This window comes from Lithobates pipiens, unplaced genomic scaffold (assembly GCF_037356315.1).
Source record: "Lithobates pipiens isolate NorthernLeopardFrog02 unplaced genomic scaffold, aLitPip1_a1.2 Scaffold_19, whole genome shotgun sequence".
Classification (NCBI taxonomy): Eukaryota; Metazoa; Chordata; class Amphibia; order Anura; family Ranidae; genus Lithobates; species Lithobates pipiens.
In genome coordinates, this window is record NW_027507764.1 from 534,394,706 (window position 1) to 534,412,858 (window position 18,153).

Sequence of the window (18,153 nt, forward strand, 5' to 3'; positions counted from 1 at the left end):
TGTGTTCAGATGTTAAAATCTTGGCAAAAGTACTTGCAACAAGGGTAAAAAATATAATATCAAAATTAATACATCAGGACCAAACTGGGTTTATCCCAGGGCGGTCCACAAATATGAATGTGAGACGCGCCTATTTAAACATTCAGATTCCTTCAGAAAACAAAGGGAATAGAGCAGTTATGTCCTTAGATGCGAAAAAAGCCTTCGATAGTGTGGAGTGGCATTATTTGAGGAGGGTGTTAGCGGAATTTCAATTTGGTCCGAGATTTATGCAATGGATAAGAGTACTGTATACAGGTCCAAGGGCGAAAGTGAGAATAAATGGGGAATGTTCAGAGGGGTTCCATTTGGAGAGGGGGACAAGACAGGGGTGCCCTTTGTCGCCCCTGCTTTTCGCCCTCTCGATGAAGCCTCTGGCTATAGCCTTGAGAGAGGCGCAGGATATCCGGGGGTTTAAAAGAGGAAATGAAGAGGAAAAGGTTGCTTTGTATGCAGACGATGTACTGTTGTTTTTAGGGGACACGGGGCCCTCATTGGTGGCGGCAATGACCCTGATAAAAGAATTCGGGTATTTCTCTGGACTCGAAATTAATTGGGAAAAATCTGCTCTCCTACCAGTGGATCCCCTCGATACCCCATTGCCAGTACAGGTATCCCAAATAGAAATAGTTAAACAAATGAAGTACTTGGGAGTGAATATGACGGCAGACCCAAGGCAGTATATAGCAGGGAATTTAGTTCCACTTATGTCAAAATTAAAGCGTAAAATCAGAATATGGAAGAACCTCCCCTTGTCAGTAGCCGGTAGGTGCAATTTAATTAAGATGGTGTGGATGCCTCAAATATTATATGTTATACAAAATTCACCGGTTTGGATTCCAAAATATTGGTTTAAAAAAATGGAAAGTTTGTTTAGAGAGGTGATATGGAAGAACAGTGTGGCAAGAATTAGCTTACAAGTACTACAGAGACCAAGGGAAATGGGTGGGATGGCACTACCTAATATGAGATACTACTTTCTGGCTGCCCAATTACAGTATATGAGGGGAGGTAACCTAGCAGCAGTGACAGGAAAGGGGGGTGGTCCCCTGGGGAGGGATACCCCACATAATACGGTCGCGGAAGCAGTGGAAGCCGACTCATTTAGGACCAGCTGCCCCACAGTCCAACTGATGGTAAAGTGTTGGGAGGAGGTAAAAGTAATATTGGGGTATAGAGGATATACAGAATTCTCACCAATATGGGAAAATAAAAACTTAGAGGAAATTAAGAAAATGGGGAGATTAGCAGAATGGGATCGGAGGGGCGTACACTTCTTAGCGCAACTATATGGGGACGGGAGACTGAAAACATTTCAGGAACTAAGGGATGAATATGGGTTACCGGCTTATTACCTCCTTAATTATATACAAATTAAACATGCGTTAGGGGCACAATTTAGAGACAGGAAGTTGGAATGGAGTAAGATGCTTGTACTCAGGAGAATTATAAGTTATAATATATCAAAAGGAGTTATTTCTGAGATCTATAGGTATCTAAAGGGATCAGAACAAGAAGGGGTAATAGAGGAGAAAAAAAAGGTAAAATGGGAAAGAGAGGTGGGCCCAATATCGGTAGAACAGTGGGAAAAGGTTCTGGCATTGGGGCGAAAGTTTCCTTATCGCCATCACATATTATATCTCAAATGTATTTAATCCATAGGGTATACTACACTCCTCTTAAATTGTTTAGATTTGGGAGTAGACAGGACGCAGAATGCCAAAGGTGTGGAGACCGAAGAGGAGATTTAATACACATGATTTGGCGATGCCCAAGATTATACAGATATTGGGTAGGAATAATAGGGAAAATTAATAAAGTGTTTGGGTTATCACTGGAAGTAGAAGCTAAAATCTGTATAATGGGATTGATAGAAGAAGAGGAGGTACGAGGGGATATCCACACAGCTGTTATTAGATGCCTTTTTCAGGGGAGGAAATTAATTGTGTTTAAATGGCAGAGGAGGGAAGCGCCTACAGTAAAGGAATGGATGGAAAGGGTGAAAGATAACATAAAAAAGGAGGAATACATATATAGGAAAAGAGGTAATTATGGGAAGTTTGTTAAAATATGGGGAAAGTGGGGTGAGCAATGAGAAAGGGTGAGTAAGATGTAAGAGTGATGGATGAAGGAGGTAATGAATGAGAGGTGGGGATGGGGATGGGAGAAGGGAATGAGTAATTTGTTTAAGTTTGATGTTATTTAAAATTTTTGTATAATTGTGAATTGAATATTATCGGTGGAGGGAATGGGAGGGGGAGAGGGCTGATAGGGGGAGGGGGGATGGGAGAGGGTGATAAGGGAATTGGTTTGTAAGGGGAATTATTGTATGTGATTATTTTGTGGCAATATTTGTGAATTTGAATATAAAGCAAATAAAATAAAAAAATTTAAAGATTAAAAAAAAATATATATATAATGACCCCGCATACAGGCCTTAAATGCATCCCATACTATGGTAGGGTCAGCGGACCCCACATTATCTTCCCAATAATTGCTAAAATGTGGTGCAACCTGAGAGGACACCTCTTCCACCTCCAACCACCCTGGGTTCAACCTCCCCCCCCCCCCCCCCCCTAGAAACCGAGGTGTGACCGATATGTACCAACAAAGGCGTATGATCTGAAATACCACCTGCCAAATACTTAGCCCCAGCCACTATCTGCAACATTGATGCATTGGCAAACGCCAAGTCTATCCTCGAGGAGGACCTGTGCGTTTTGGATGGGTGTGAGTAGCCTCTAGTGGTGGGGTTCTTCCAACGCCACAGTTCCGTCAGGGAAGCCGCAGCCGCCCAGGCAGAGAGGTCAGCCGAAGCCATCCTAGATGCGTTGGAGGAATCCAGAGTGGTGGAGAGTATGGCATTAAAGTCCCCGGCTATAAGGAGAGGAAGGTGCATGTAAGGTGCCAATTTACTCAACAGGTCATACAAGATCTGAATCTGGAAGGGAGGTGGAATATAAACATTAACTAAAACCATCTTGCATGTGCATATATCGGTAACTACAACCAAAAACCTACCTCCCGGATCCGAGATCACATGGTGTATGGTGCAGGGTACCGCCTTACTAATTAGAATCGATACCCCCCTGGAGTAGGTGGAGTATGTTGCATGTATCGCCCTCTGAATCCAGGCTCTGCGTAAGGCCAGCACTCTGCTCCCATCCAGATGCGTCTCCTGCAAGAACACCACATGGGGACTGATCGGTTTTAAAAATTGGAACATTAAAGCTCTACGGAATTTGTAATTTAGGCCTTGGACATTCCAGGAGAGCACATTAAACATCGATCCCGCCATCATCTCTTATTAAACCTTTCAGATAGGCATCGAAGTATAAACCATAACATAGAGAAATACAGTAGATCTTTCCGGGCAAACATGTAGCTATGCATATAAAAGGTAATAATACTATTCTGGAGGGCTGCACTTACTAAACACCCCACCCCTTGAACCCCATAAACACCCTGCTGCCGTGTGGCAAACCAACAAAACAGGCACACGCAGCTTATCCCCAAACCTTGTCCAAAAAAAGTCCTGGAAGGCATGACCGGTGAGGCCAGAAAGGACCTTCAGACAAAGAACAAAAAAACCGAATCAAAAAAGGTGTAGAAAAACAAAAACGAACTGTAGTTGCTAACGATATAACGTCTGTGTGCCCGGAGCTCCAACTCCGCTTCCGACCCGTCAGTCCTTGCTGTAGGTAGCCAGACAGTCCGTACCCCTCCTCAGTCCCCACCATCTGCTGCGCCCAGTTACATATAGGGACATAGGATGCAACAGAGGGCAGTACAGCCCAACATCAGGATGCCCACAGACAAGTAGGTAGGAAGAAGGGGCACCAGCTACCAAACTTTCCCCCCACCCCCAACCAAGGGGACCAGGCTCCATCAGCAGGTGGAACTTGACAGCGGCATAACGAGTAAGACTCAGCCCGCAGGAGCTAAAATAGCCGAACTCCGGCAAGCAGCCGAGGAAAACAAAAGAAAAAGGGCAAAAAGGAGAGAATAATGACTTCAAACCTGCCCTAGAGCAACCAATTATGCCTTATCTTGCCTATCATAGTGAACGTAGCCAGGCATCTGCTTCTGCAGGGGAATCAAAGAACTTCACGGAACCCTCATGTTGTACCCGCAGCCGACTAGGATAAAGCATGGAGTACTTCAGATCCCTTTCCCGGAGCCGTCTTCTGATGTCTGTAAAGGTCTTGCGTCGTCTCTGCAGGTCAGCCGAGAAATCAGGGTAAAGATGCACCACCGTATTCTCGAAGGGCAGGGTCTGTTGTTTGCGAGCCTCACGCAGGATGCGGTCCCGGTCCCTATAATTCAGGAACCGTAGATGGGGGGCCCTTCTTTTTTTTTTTTTTTTTTTTTTTTTTTTATTCTTTATTTAAATTTTTCATTTAAGTTGCGTACAAAACATAATCAAGTATTATAAAAGAAAACCATAGGACCAAAATACATTCATGCCCTTCAATTTTTCACATTATCCTGGTTTTTTTTCTTTACTTCTCGAGTTCTTCTAAAATATCTCCCTCCCACCCCTCTCCCCACCCCTACCGACCCATTACCTCGTTAAAAATCATAGATTGTCTAAAGATTTTCCAGTATTTCGACTTCACATGGAATCTCTTTCTTTCTCTTTCTTCCTCCATTCCCAGCCCTTCAATACTATACATTTCCTCAACTTTTCCTAGCCATTCCTTTTACTTTGGGTGCTTCTATTTCTTTCCATTTTTTCGGAATCAGGCTTTTTGCCACGTTTATTAATGAGCTTGTGAGGGAATTCCTATACTCCTTAATTGGGGTATCTACTGCATGGAATAGGCATAACCATGGGTTCTCAGGTAACTGTATTTTAGCTATTACTTCTATATATCTTATTATTTCTCTCCAATATTCTTTAATCTTGGGACAATCCCACCATATATGGGCCAAACTTCCCCTTTGTCCACAATTCCTCCAACATTTCCCAGATTGTCCCTCCTGGTACTTTGCCATTATATCTGGGGTCCTATACCATCTTACTAAGATTTTATAATTTGTTTCTATCATCTTACTATTTTCCGTGGATCTGTGCACCATCTTCAATATTTTTTCTATATTTTGGTTTTCACCCCGTGCTCCTATCTCTTCTTCCCATTTTTTAATGAAAGTTGGTACCTCCGCTTCACATTCCCATCTCAAGACCTTATAAAACTGGGCAATACCTGCCCTTGGGGATTTCCCCTCACATATCCGCTCCAAGGCAGTCAAATTTTCTCCATCTCTAAGCGGTTGTGGTAGTCTTGAGACGAAATGTCTAAGCTGCAGGTATCGCCACTCATTCAAATCCATCCAATCATTTTCTTTCTGTAATATTGCTAGTGTTTTCAATTTCCCCTCTTTAATTATGTGTCGTAATTGCATATTATCTTGTTTTATCCATTTCCCTCCTATTGTACTTTTACCAGGTGCAAAAAAATCATTATCTTTTAAATAAATTAAAGGGGAATTATATTTCCACTTGTTATGTTTGTTTATTCCCTCCCATACTCTAAACACATTTTTTGTGACCAAAGGTGTTGTCCAGATTTCTCTACCTAAATTTGTGCCTGATAAACTGTGTTCTATTTTTCCCCATCTTTCTTTACTTTCTAATTTTGCCCATTCCACCACCCGTGTTAACACTGCTGCTTCGTAATATTTTCTAAAGTCTGGGACGTTCAGACCCCCCTCGTCTTTTCCATTTTGCAAAGTCTTCAGTGGGATTCTAGGTTTCTTGTTGTTCCAGATAAATTTAGAAATTAAAGAATTTATCATTTTAATATATAGGGGGGGGGGGGGGGGGGGATATATATTGGTAATAGCTGAAATTTATAAAGGATTTTAGGTTGAATAATCATTTTTAAGGCATTAATTCTTCCTAACCATGACAGGGGCTTTGTTCTCATTCTCCTTATTTCTTCTCTCAATTCTTCTAGAAGAGGGATATAGTTTATTAGGTAAATTTTTTCTATTGATGCAGTCAGTTTAATCCCTAAATATTTAATTTCTTTTTGCCATAGAAATGGGAATTCTCTCTTAATGTCAAGTTCTTCTCTCGGATTTATATTTACGTTTAAGATTTCTGACTTGCTTGGGTTGATTTTAAAGTTAGATAATTCCCCGTATTCCTGTAAAGCCTTTAACAAGTTTGGCATGGAGATTCGTGGGCTAGATACATAAAACAGAATATCATCCGCAAATGCGGCTGTCTTATGTATTTCCCCCTCTATCTCAACCCCCTTTATATCTGGGTTTCTCCTTATCGTCTCCAGGAGTGGCTCCAATGCCAGAACGAACAATAGGGGGGACAGCGGACACCCCTGTCTAGTCCCATTGTTCATTCTGAAGGCTGTTGATGTTACCCCATTAACTCTTACCACTGCCTTGGGGCTGTTATATAGTGCCTTTATCCACTTCAAAATTTTGAGACCAAACCCCATTCCCCTTAGGGTACCCATCATGAATCCCCAGTCTACTCGGTCAAAAGCTTTCTCAGCATCTGAAGCAGTAATATTGACCTTACTCCATTATCTTTTCCTTCTCGCCCCTCAATGAATCCCACCTGATCTGCATGGACTAAGCTAGGCATTAACTTCTTTATTCTAGCGGCCAATATTTTTGCAAACAATTTAACGTCCGTATTGAGTAGTGAGATCGGTCTATAGTTTGAGCATATTGTATTCTCTTTTCCCTCTTTCAATATCGTGGAGATTGTCGCAGTGGAGGCCTCCTCGCTCAGTCCATATTTTGTACCTAGTCCTTTATAATATGCACATAAAATTGGGGCTAGTATGTCTCCAAACTTTTTTAGATATTCTATTATATAGCCATCAGGCCCTGGACTCTTTCCTCCTTTGGTCTCTTTTATTGCCTGTATTACTTCTTGGACTGAGATTGGATTCTCCAATTCCTGCGCCAATTCCCCCGGTATTTTAGGGATATTTGCTTGAAATATATAGTCTTTGATTTTTCCCCTTCTCTTCATCTCTTGCTTTTCGGTCTCTTTTTTTCTCACGGAATATAACTGCCCATAGTATTCTCTAAAAACTTCTGCTATTTCCTTAGTTTTATAGACCGACTCTCCCTCTTTATTTAATATTTTCTCTATATAATTCTTCGATCTTTTTTTCCTCAATATCTTTGCTAAGATCTTACTATTTTTAATGCCGCTATAATATCTCTCTTTATTAATCCTATTATATATCGTCCTCATTTCCTGTTCCATTAATTCCCCGAGTTCCTCTCTTTTCATAGCCAGTTTATGCAATAGGTCCACTACCTGTCCACTTTCCCTGCCATTTGCCTTTTTATGTTCTTGCTCTAATCCATGGATTTCCTCCCTCAACTCTCTACTCTTTTTAATACCTTCTCTCTTCCTGTTTGTACCTAGTGAAATATATATCCCTCTTATATAAGCTTTATGTGTCTCCCAAATAATATTTTCCATATTCTCTTCATTTAAATTAGTGGTAAAAAAAAACTCCAATTCCTTTCTAATTATTTCCCCTCCCTTCTCGTCCAACAGTTCCCTATTCAATTTCCAGGAAAAAGGAGATTTCTGAAATCCTGGGATTTTGATCTTCAGGCATATTGGAGAATGATCAGACAATGTTCTAATTCCTATATCTGTGGATATCACCTCGTCCAGAACCCTATGTTCCACTAACCAGTAGTCGATCCTTGTGTACGTCCCGTGTACCGGGGAATAGAACGAGTAGTCTCGTATCCTTGGGTGCATAGTTCTCCACGCATCCATAAGCTGATACTGATATAGCCTGTGTTTTATTATTCTCCTCTGCTCCTTCCCAATCCCCTGCACACGGGACGAACTATCCATTTGCGGATTTATACAAAAGTTCATATCTCCAGCTATAATTACTCTTCCTCTTTTTAAAATCCCATAATTTCTCCAATATTCCTTTCAGAAAAACCGTTGGACTTCTATTTGGGCAGTATATGTTAGCGAGGGTATAGTCTACTCCCCATAGTTTCCCCTTCAGAAAGAGGAATCTACCCTCCGGGTCGACTAATCTTTCTTCTATTTTATAGTATACCTCCCGTCCTATACCGATAGCTACCCCTTTTGAGTTCCTTGAGTAAGAATCTCCATAAAACCACACCGGGAACCTAGGGGAGTATATTCTAATCTTGCTTTCGTATGATAGATGGGTTTCCTGTAAGAACACTATACCCGCTTCATATTGTTCTATTTCTTTCAAAATTTTAAACCGCTTTGCTGATTCATTTAGCCCCCTAACGTTATATGACAAACAATTAACTATAGACATAGATTTTAATCAGGCTGGTTTTTCCTCTTTTCTCACTTAACGAGGTTCTCTGCTGTCGGGTCTTCTTTCTCCCCCCACCCCTCCCACCCCCCCTCCCAACCTCCTCCCAACCCTCCCAGACCCCTCTTTGGTCCTTGTACCTATATCCAGAATATATCCCCATCCTGGAATATGTACCTCACCCCTTGGGGTGAAGCTCCAAGCCCGGCATTCCGTGTCCCTCCACTCCCCCCCGGCCTTGAAGGCCCGGTAGACATAGGGGGGGAGAGGAGGGAGCAGATAGTCCAGGGAGGCTCTTCCCGTTTCCACCCATGCCCACATTAACTTTTATTTACTTTACCTCTCCCATCTCGTTTCTTTTGTAATAAATTACACCAGCCCCCTACCCCCCCCCCCCCCCCCTACATTAAGCTCTCTGCCCTATTCCCTCTTCAATTAGTCTTTCTTCTCTTTCCGATCGCTTACGTATACTAATGGTTGGAATCTGTAACTCTGTACAAAAGTCCTGTACTTCTTCCGGAAATTTCAATCTAACCGTCTTTCCGTCCCTATGTACTATCAATGCTGCAGGAAACCCCCAACTATATTTAATATTAGCTTGTCTTAAATGTTCTAGTAATGGTTTTAATTGTCTTCTTCTGGATAATGTTTCACTTGACAAGTCCGCAAATACTTGCAAAGTTGTTTGCTCGTATTGCAACGGGTGTCTCTCTCTGAGGTTCCTCCATATTTTCTCCTTATCTGTATACCGATGGAATTTAACAATGACATCTCGTGGGGTCTCCTCCTTCATTCCTAGAGGCTTTCTGATTCTGTGTACTCTATCGATCTTTAACTCCTCGTCCTCTTCTCGTCCTAGTAGGGGGTTAAATATTTTCCTTATTTTTTCTTCCAGTTTCTCTCCATTTTGCTCTGGGAGGGCTCTTATCCTTAGATTTTGGCGTCTATTTTGATTTTCCTGTGCTTTCATTTTATAAAAGGTATTTCTTTGGTTTATTTGCAGTGCTTTCACTTGCGATTTTAATTCTGCGATTTCTTGTGTTTGTTTCTCAGTTCTCTCCTCAGCCTCTTCTACTCTTCGCAGCAAATGGCCCAGATCCATCCGGACATTTGTATTCTCACTCTTAATTAAACTTTACATCCTTTCAAACATTGCCATCATCTCGATCTTTGTGGGCATTTGAGCTATACTTCGCTGTTCTTCCCCTTCCCCCTCGTAAGTTTCCATCTCTCTCTCTGTTTGTGTTTCTTCTCTTGTTTTATCTCCTTGGGCTCCTTTTAACTTAGCCATTTCCTTTTTTGCGTTTTTGGTTGGCAAGGATGTTTTTTTTTCTTCATCTGGGCTTTTTTGGTTACCCTCTTTAGTTGTCAAGTATTTTTGTATTGAACTAGCAGTTACACTAGTATTTAAACTCTCCGGGGTTTTAGGTTCTGTTGTTTTATGTGATCTTCCCCTCATCATGTATCTTGTTCACTTATCTTGTTTGACAAAATAGTTGTCCTGTATAGAGGGGAGTACCTCTCGGTTCCAATCTTTGCTTTTATTGATTTGAATGGAGGGGCAAAGGGGAGAGAAGAATATCCTGCCGTTTCACCTTTCAGGGGAAGAAAAAAAAAGGTATGTCCTTATACTTTTGCAGCTCTATATTAGCTTAACCCAATTATCTAATCAGCTGCTATCCACCACAGGAAGGAAAGTTACTCTCCAGTAGATATCGCTCCGAACTTATCGCATAGTTAAATCGCAGAGTTCCTCACTTAATTTGCAGCTTAGTTCATAGCATAGTTCATAACCTTTTCAGTCAGTACTAAGCTGTATCAATACTTAGTCCTTAAGTGAGCTTAAAACTCAGTACTAGTTTCAACTATCAGTTTAGCAGGTTCCAGTACTTCCAGCATTTAATCAATTGAGCCACTCCTAGGGTTATTAGGCAATCATTGACATTTAAACAGGTCCTCTCATTGGTACGTTCATACAAACATTTCAATTCCTTAGCTCTCATAGATTCATAGTTTTCAAAAAGAATCATTGCTCCATCAAGACCTCTCTTATGTCTCCAGTCAGTTAAATTTTAGCCAGCCCCAGCTGCTGCATCTCTCCCTCAGTTAGTCATCAAATCTCTTTAGCTTCCACAGCAAACACAGTTCAAACACAGTTCACGATGCAACAGCGCTGGATAACCTAGGGGCTCTGGAGGGTAGTATGCAGAGCATAATATACAGAGGACACAAAGGCAGAGATAAGAGGGGGGGGCGTATGGAGGAGACAGAGGGGAGGCCAGCAACCAACAGTCACTCGTGGGGTCTCAGGATCAGGTGTTTTCTCTTGCAGCCATTTTTTTGATTGAACCAGGGATATCTCTCACTTACCCCTGTTCAGTTTCTTGCATCCTTTACTGCTGTCCACCCGATCTATCAGTCGCTCCTCCTTGGTCTCCTGATCCAATATCATGGGGAATAGGCATCTGCGGGGGTCACCATGTGCTGTCCTCTAACACGGTGTTCTATCCCACTTCACCAGCATCTGCATCGGACTTGCTGCCATGGATCTCCTGCCTCCCCTTCCGTCCTCAGACACCGCCTCGGGCTCCTCCCCCAGCTTTCTCACATCACATCCTCCCCCGTGTGTACAAGTCTTAAGAAAAAGTAAGCTCAGGATGGGGGGCCCTTCTTGACTGAACATCAGAACATGTATTTACCTGTGCTTCTCCCATATCTTCTCCCAACATGGTAATCACCTCAGAAAAAGATTTTTTAGCCCTCAACGACCTACGCAGAACTGTTGATTCTGTCAAACGTGGGAGGTCAGCCAATCATTGGTGTGCCAGTTTATAGGTTGTGAGCACGCTGTCAGCAGACAGGCCCTGCTCTGGATTTCTTTGTACAAATATAACGGTGGGATGCAATGGGAATGCAGTTTTTCTTTTCTCTTGTACAAAATATCCAGCTTCATACCTCATTGTGTGACTGTGCGATACACTCGGCTCATGTGACTGCCCAGCCCGCCTCTCTGCTCTCATCTCTCACCTCTCTCTTGATGTCAGCGGGGAATTCTCAGCTGATGTTTGGAGAGACGTGAGAGCAGAGAGGCGGGCCGGGCAGACACATGAGCGCAGTGTATTGTATGGAGCGCTCTCCATGGGCGGGGCAAGTCGGGCAATCTATTATTATGGTCAAATGCATCGATGCCACATCGGGGACGCCCAAATCGTGATGCAATGATTTCAGCACCCCTACTTGCTACAAAACTACACCTAATTATGGAGTATAACCCAGCAAGTAATGAAAATTTGCCTGATTCTGTGTCCCATGATGTACTCAAAGAAAAGGATTTTATAGGTAAGTATGACTAAAAAAAAAAGCCATTACTATTGCGATAAAAGAGAAAGTATAATGGCAGTTTATGCAGAAATTTTACAACTACTTTAAGTGCTTGTTTTTGCCTGAGGGTAGCGGAATAAGGTATACCTTTTTCTGTGGCCAATGGGAGTAGAAAAGTGCTCCTTGGTGTTAGCTGGAGGGATAGTGCCCTATTGACATAATTTGGAGGAATAGTGCACAATCGATTAGTATCAGTGGTGGGAGGAATGGTGCCCCCTCATTGGTGTCATTTGGAGGAGTGGCACCACATCATTGGTGTCATTTGGATGACTAGTGCCCGTTGATGGTGGCAGTGGGAGGAATGGTGCCCCATTATTGATGGGCTCAATAGGGCCCAGTCATTGGTGTCTGTTGGAGCCATAGTGTCCCAAGGGCCAGATAAGGGCAAGCAAGGGGCCCTCGGGCCACAGTTTGAAGACCACTGCTTCTCATTCTGTAACCTCTGTGGACCGTATTCTCTCCCCCCCTGCACCCTTCTTTCACCACTATGTACCCCCTTTCCTCATTTGTATTTGCACCTCCATTGCACCTCCATTGCACCTCCATTTGCACCTCCATCAGCCTCTGCTCCCACCCCGGACTTGCATGCCTCTTCCCATTTTCTTACAACTGTACATGCAACGATACAGTCCCAACCCACCACACTTTTATCTGCATGTTTTGTAGAATCTGTTGAGGCTGTTTTGGATTTTGATGAAAGATCAGCTTTAATAATAAAGCAGTGATAAAAATAAGGTGATTTTCTTTTGTTAAACTGATTACTTGTTTCTCTCTAGGAGTTATGAAGATCCACTTAGCGATCATTATGGCTCATCATTGCCTCAGTCGGGAAGTCTTTCCAGTCTTGGACCTGCTCCGTTAACTGCAGTACCCAGCGGCCCGTGGCGGCAGCCAGAACTGCCAGAAGTTCTTGCAATGTTGAGTTACACACTGGATGCTGTCAGACTGAATGCTGCTGCCTACTTGCAGCACCTGTCCTATCGTAATGAGGAGGTCAAGAAAGAGGTTTGTGTTTTTTTATTTATTTATTTTGTTTATATAAAGGAAGGGAGCAGTTTTTCTATACGAGATCTAAAAGCTCACTTCGCCCACAAGGAGTCATCCATAAATACATAGAAAAGGAGAATTATTGCTGTGATAGTTAAAGCGGAGCTCTATCCAAAAGGGGAAACTCCGCTTGGCTGCCTCCGCTGCCACATTTGCCACCTTTTTTGGCCAAGATGGCGTCAGCACCTTGGAGCAGATTCAAAAATTGTCTGGAGTGAGGATACCGCTGGCTGCCTGGACAGGTAGGTGCCATAATGGTAAAATTCAGAAGCTACACTATTTCAAGGAACTCCTCTTTAACTGTGAAGTTACTTAAGAGATATTATACATAATTGATTCTGAGCTCTGAAATGTTACAAATTGTCATCATAATGTAAACAGTGGTTATATTGCTTTTATAGATGCCTATAGCATCATACAGAGGCAAATTTATATACAGAAAGTTGTTTATGCCTCTTCTGTAATTGGCTATTGTGTGGGTAGTCCCCTTTATTTGAGCCAAGAGAAATTGAATGGCTAGAAACTTACATCATATTTTCTCTTATATTCAACGACTGACACAGCTCCTCTCTGTAACAAAATGGGCTGTCAGTCCTATCACTGGAGATTGCTAGGCAAAGTTGTAACACAACACTTCAGAACTTTTAGTTCCGCCCAGGGGGCGGTCCTTAGGCTACAACCCCCACAGCCTGCCCTAGCAGACTCAGATTTATTTTACCTAGTGAAGGAGATGCACCTAGGAACCCTGATGCAGAACCTTGGCTTTTTGCGCAAGATTAATAATCCTGTGATCTTCTATCACCAGCCGGCTGCGTGACAGGCTGGTTCACTTATCCTTGTAGTCTCCCCAGTCCGGCCATCGAGCGCATGCAGGTCGCAGCTACGGCTCTGCAGGCCACGACATACCTCAGCTCCAGAGGTGGTCGGGATAGCGTTATGCTCTGGGTCATACATATGACCGGGCTACTGATGTCTGTGTCACAGTATGCTGAGTCGGTAGTCTTCCCTGTACTGATCAGGAGTTGACTACCATGGGATGTCCCCCAGCTCTTCTGGACTGGTAAGTACAACTCTCCCTGTCTCGGCAGGGTGGAGCAGCTGGGCATTCCCTGGGAGGTCGATTCGGGGCCCCCCTCTCCCCGCTCCCTAACTCCCCTCCTTCCCCCCACACGGGGGGGGGGGGGGCCCTGGGATCTCACCTGTGGGTTTAGCTGTACTGGGGTGCCTGGGTCCTGCAGCTTAGTCCTGCTGGATGCCTGTGTGGCTGCCCCTGTGTTGGTGCAGCGCTGTGTCTGCCACATGTTTCCTCTAGCCTCTTATTGCGCTGATCAGCAGCCATTTTAAGTATGGGCAAGGGTCAGACTTGCTTCTGGCTTCAAGCAGCCATTTTCCTAGTGATTCTCTATTAGAACACCGGCGGCCATTTTCTTGTAGCCAGACTGTGTTTTTTTGTGCTCTAGCAGCTGCCCCTGTGCCCTCAGCTTCCTGTTTGGTCATCACAGAGCGCTGGGAGGTTTATCCTGTGATTCTGGACACGTGTGTCAGATCATTCACCGATCATTCACTGATTGTGCGACCGGCCGGCCACCAACAGTTTTGCTATCTCTACATCTGGGAGCGCTGGGGTGCGACAGGCACTGCTGTAATACAGCGTGGAACTGCTCAGGGTGGCGAGTCCAGTGGGTTAGAGCCCCTCCGTTAGTGGCAGCAGGAGGGTGGGACTGTCACTGTCCTAAGTCCCCTTTGGGTGGCAGACAGAGTAGGGTCAACATGGCTTCAGAAACTGGGGTTTCTTCCCCCGAAATCCAGGCAATTGCAACCAGGTCACCTGCGGACTGCGCGGTCCCTATGGACACCCTTACGGCGGTCCTCAATTCGTTCGCTGGCAAGATAGAGGCGGTACGTGGGAAGAAAGGTGCTAAAAAGCGCCCCCCCCGTCCTCTGGGGAGAGCTCTGACGTAGACTCTGGTCCTGCTGAGGCCGGTGACCCCTGCTCTCTCTTGTCAGATGACGCTGACCAGGACCGTTTAGACAGTGAGGATGAGTCCCCGTCCAGGTCCGTGCGCGACAAAGCGCTAGTTGTAGCACTTATCACAGCTGTGTGTGATACCCTGAAGATTCAGGAGCCAGCGGATCCCTCTCCTGATGTACCGGTCCCTTTTGGGTCCCGCAAGCCAGCACGTTCACCTAAGGTGTTCTCGTATCTGACTTATTTTGATAAGTTCTTTACAAGGAATGGGGTCACCCGCAACGGACCTTTGCGGTCCCCAAATACATGGCGGTGTGTTACCCCTTTGAGGAAAGCCTTCTCAAAAAGTGGTCGGCTCCTCCGGTCGTGGACCCCCCAGTATCCAGGTTAAATAAAGTAACCACGATCCCGGTTGAGGGGTCTCCTGCATTCAAGGATCCCACAGACAGGAAGGCCAAGGTGGTGGCTCATTACTTGTTTATGGTCGTGGGGTCAGCCGTGCGACCTGTACTGGCATCCGCACTGGTGTCGCAGACACTGACTGAGTGGGCAAAACTTTTGCACCGCGAATTGGGAGACCAACAGGCCTCCCCTGTCTGTGTGGAACTAGCAGACCAACTAGTGCAAGGCCTTAAGTACGTCTCTGATGCCGCCCTGGATACTCTCCCTCTGTTATGCAGGGCTTCAGTGTCGGCTGTGGTGCTGAGGCACCTGATTTGGCTAAAATGCTGGTCTGCTGACTATTGAGAGCCAGGTGCTGAAGAACCGGGGTCTGCCGGACTCGGTGATTCCAACTATGTTGAGGGCACGGAAATCTTCTAGGAAGATATACCATCGTACCTAGAAGGCTTACATCTCCATGTGTGAGGAGAATGATTGGCATTCGCGTTCCTTTTCCATAGCAAGGATCCTACTGTTTCTCCAGCGAGGAGTAACCAGAGATTGGCATTGAGCACCATCAAGGGGCAGATATCAGCCCTGGCTGTCTTTTTTTTTTTCAATGACCCCTGGCATCGCACTCCTTAGTGGGTACAACATGTAGACCCTCCAGTGCACCCACCGTTACCCCCATGGGATTTGAACCTGGTGTTGTCAACGCTTCAAAAACCGGCGTTTAAAAATATCAGGGTGATTCCCCTGTTGACTCTTTCACAGAAAGTGGTCTTTCTAGTGGCCATTACCTCGGCCAGGAGGGTTTCGGAATTGACGGCCTTGTCTTGCAAGCCACCCTATCTGGTCATCCACAGGGATAAGGTAGTGTTGCGTCCGCAACCATCTTTTCTTCCGAAGGTGGTCTCGGCTTTTCATATCAATGAGGACATTGTATTACCATCGTTGTGTCCTAAGTCAAAGCACCCCAAAGAGGTGGCCCTTCACGCTCTCGACATGGTTAGGGCTCTGAAGGTGTATTAGTCTGGCATGGCTCCCTTTCGGAAGTCAGACTCAGTTTGTTTCGGTGGCTGGTCCGAAGAAGGTTATGGCGGTCTTGTCGACCACCATTTCCTGGTGGATCAGACAGATTGTAGTACAAGCCTACGCCTTGAAAGGGCAGGTGCCCCCCTTTCTGGTCACGCCCCACTCTACAAGAGCAATCGGAACGTCTTGGGCCTTCCGGCACCAAGCGTCGGTTGCTCAGGTGTGTAAGGCGGCGACCTGGTCATCTGTCCATACGTTTACCAAGTTCTACAAGGTAGACGTCAATGCATCGGCTGATGCCTGTTTTGGCCACAAAGTTTTGCAGGCGGCCGTGTAGTTGCAATTGGATATGCAAGCTAAGTTTTTCCTGTTTTTTTTTATAAAAACGCAGTACTGTTGTGTTTATGCACTGTTGCATTACTTCAGCAATGTTGCAGTCTTGGGGATCACTCCTGTTGAGGATACCCGGTTATATGGTGGTGTTTTTCCACACGCTGCTGTTTTTTTGTTTCGTTTCACTAGTTTCCACTTGCCATGGTGCATGAAGCTTTTATGCTGTTTTTCCCACCCCTCGTTTGGCACTGCTTGAGAATGTCCCATTTTGTTACAGAGAGGAGCTGTGTCGGTCGGTGAATATAAGAGAAAATAGGATTTTTTTGTTCTCACCGTACAATCCTTTTCTCTGTAATTCACCAACTGACACAGCACCTGTCCCTCCTTTTTTCCCCTTTACGTTATACTGCTTGTTGACGTACTGAGTCTGTTGGGCAGGCTGTGGGGGTTGTAGCCTAAGGACTGCCCCCTGGGCGGAACTAAAAGTTCTGTTGTATTACAACTTTGCCTAGTAATCTCCAGTGGTAGGGCTGACAACCCATTTTGTTACAGAGAGGAGCTGTCGGTCGGTGAATTACAGAGAAAAGGCTTTTACAGCGAGTTAAAAAAAAATCCTATTTTTTTTCTACAGTTAAGATCTATGCTTGATCATTAGCAGCATCAAGAGTATGATTTCTGCTCTAGCTATTCTTTAAAGTGGGGTTCCACCCTACGGTGTAACTTCCGCTCATCGGAACCCAGCTGGGTTCAGCGATGTGGAGGCACAGTTTACAGTCGGCATCATCTTTGGGAGAAGTGAAAAGGCGGATTTTTTTTCCTGTCGATCACTGAGCTTGGCAGGAAAAAGGACACTATTTTTAATGCCTTTGGCCCTCATGGTGGCCTTCACTGAATCAAAGGATCGACATATCTGCATCTCCACTGTATATTCAGGAAAGATCAGAGGGTTAATATTGCAGTAGGATAAATCTCCTGCGATTCTAGCAACCCACAGTACCTCATCACAATCCTGAAAGTTCAGCATCCTCAATATGCTTGGCAGGATGTAATGGCTTCTGCTGTAATGACCTCTGGGATACCTGGTGCAGAGGGACCTGCCGCCACCTCTGGATCAGTCTGGGAGGCCCTGTTTAAATGGCACGCAGAAGTGTCAGCCACCCAGGGCTAAGTATGCTGTCAGCGCAGGGGGGATAGCGTAGTTTCTTACCACATTTCTGTTAGACAGAAGCTCTGTTAGATATGCAGGGCTGAGCATAGTTGTTCAGGAGTGAAGAAAACCCGTATAGGAGAAAAAAAAATAGATAAGCCACCAGCAGAGCTCCAGAATACACGTCCGCTCAGTCGGCCATCTTGTACATGCCCCCAAATTATCCTTATAATTATCTTTAGAAGAGATTACTGAGCTTTTTAATAAGCATTTCTAAATTCAGACCAATCAGAATATGTGAGCTAGACCTCCTAGGGAGGACCATCTAGCTTGGGCAATAGAAAATCTAGGGTTGGGATCTGTCATCAAGGCAAAATAATATTGAGAAATCGATTGTGTTATCTGCTTGTCTCAATAGGGCATAATTATCAGTGTTGTGGTTAACGAGCCAACTTGTGTTCTATTAGCATGACGTAACTGATGATGGTAAAATAAGTAGGGGAAAGGGT

At 44.6% G+C, this 18,153-nt stretch overlaps 1 protein-coding gene across 7 annotated transcripts in view; it reads left to right on the forward strand.

Moving 5' to 3' along the window:
- LOC143997550 (catenin delta-1-like) overlaps nucleotides 1–18,153 on the forward strand; it is a 575,442-nt gene that overhangs the window by 144,897 nt on the left and 412,392 nt on the right. For all 7 annotated transcript variants that reach the window (XM_077493212.1, XM_077493213.1, XM_077493214.1 and 4 more), the window contains one exon: nucleotides 12,509–12,737. In XM_077493212.1, the coding sequence (XP_077349338.1) occupies nucleotides 12,509–12,737 (229 nt within the window). The remainder of the gene's footprint in view (nucleotides 1–12,508; nucleotides 12,738–18,153) is intronic.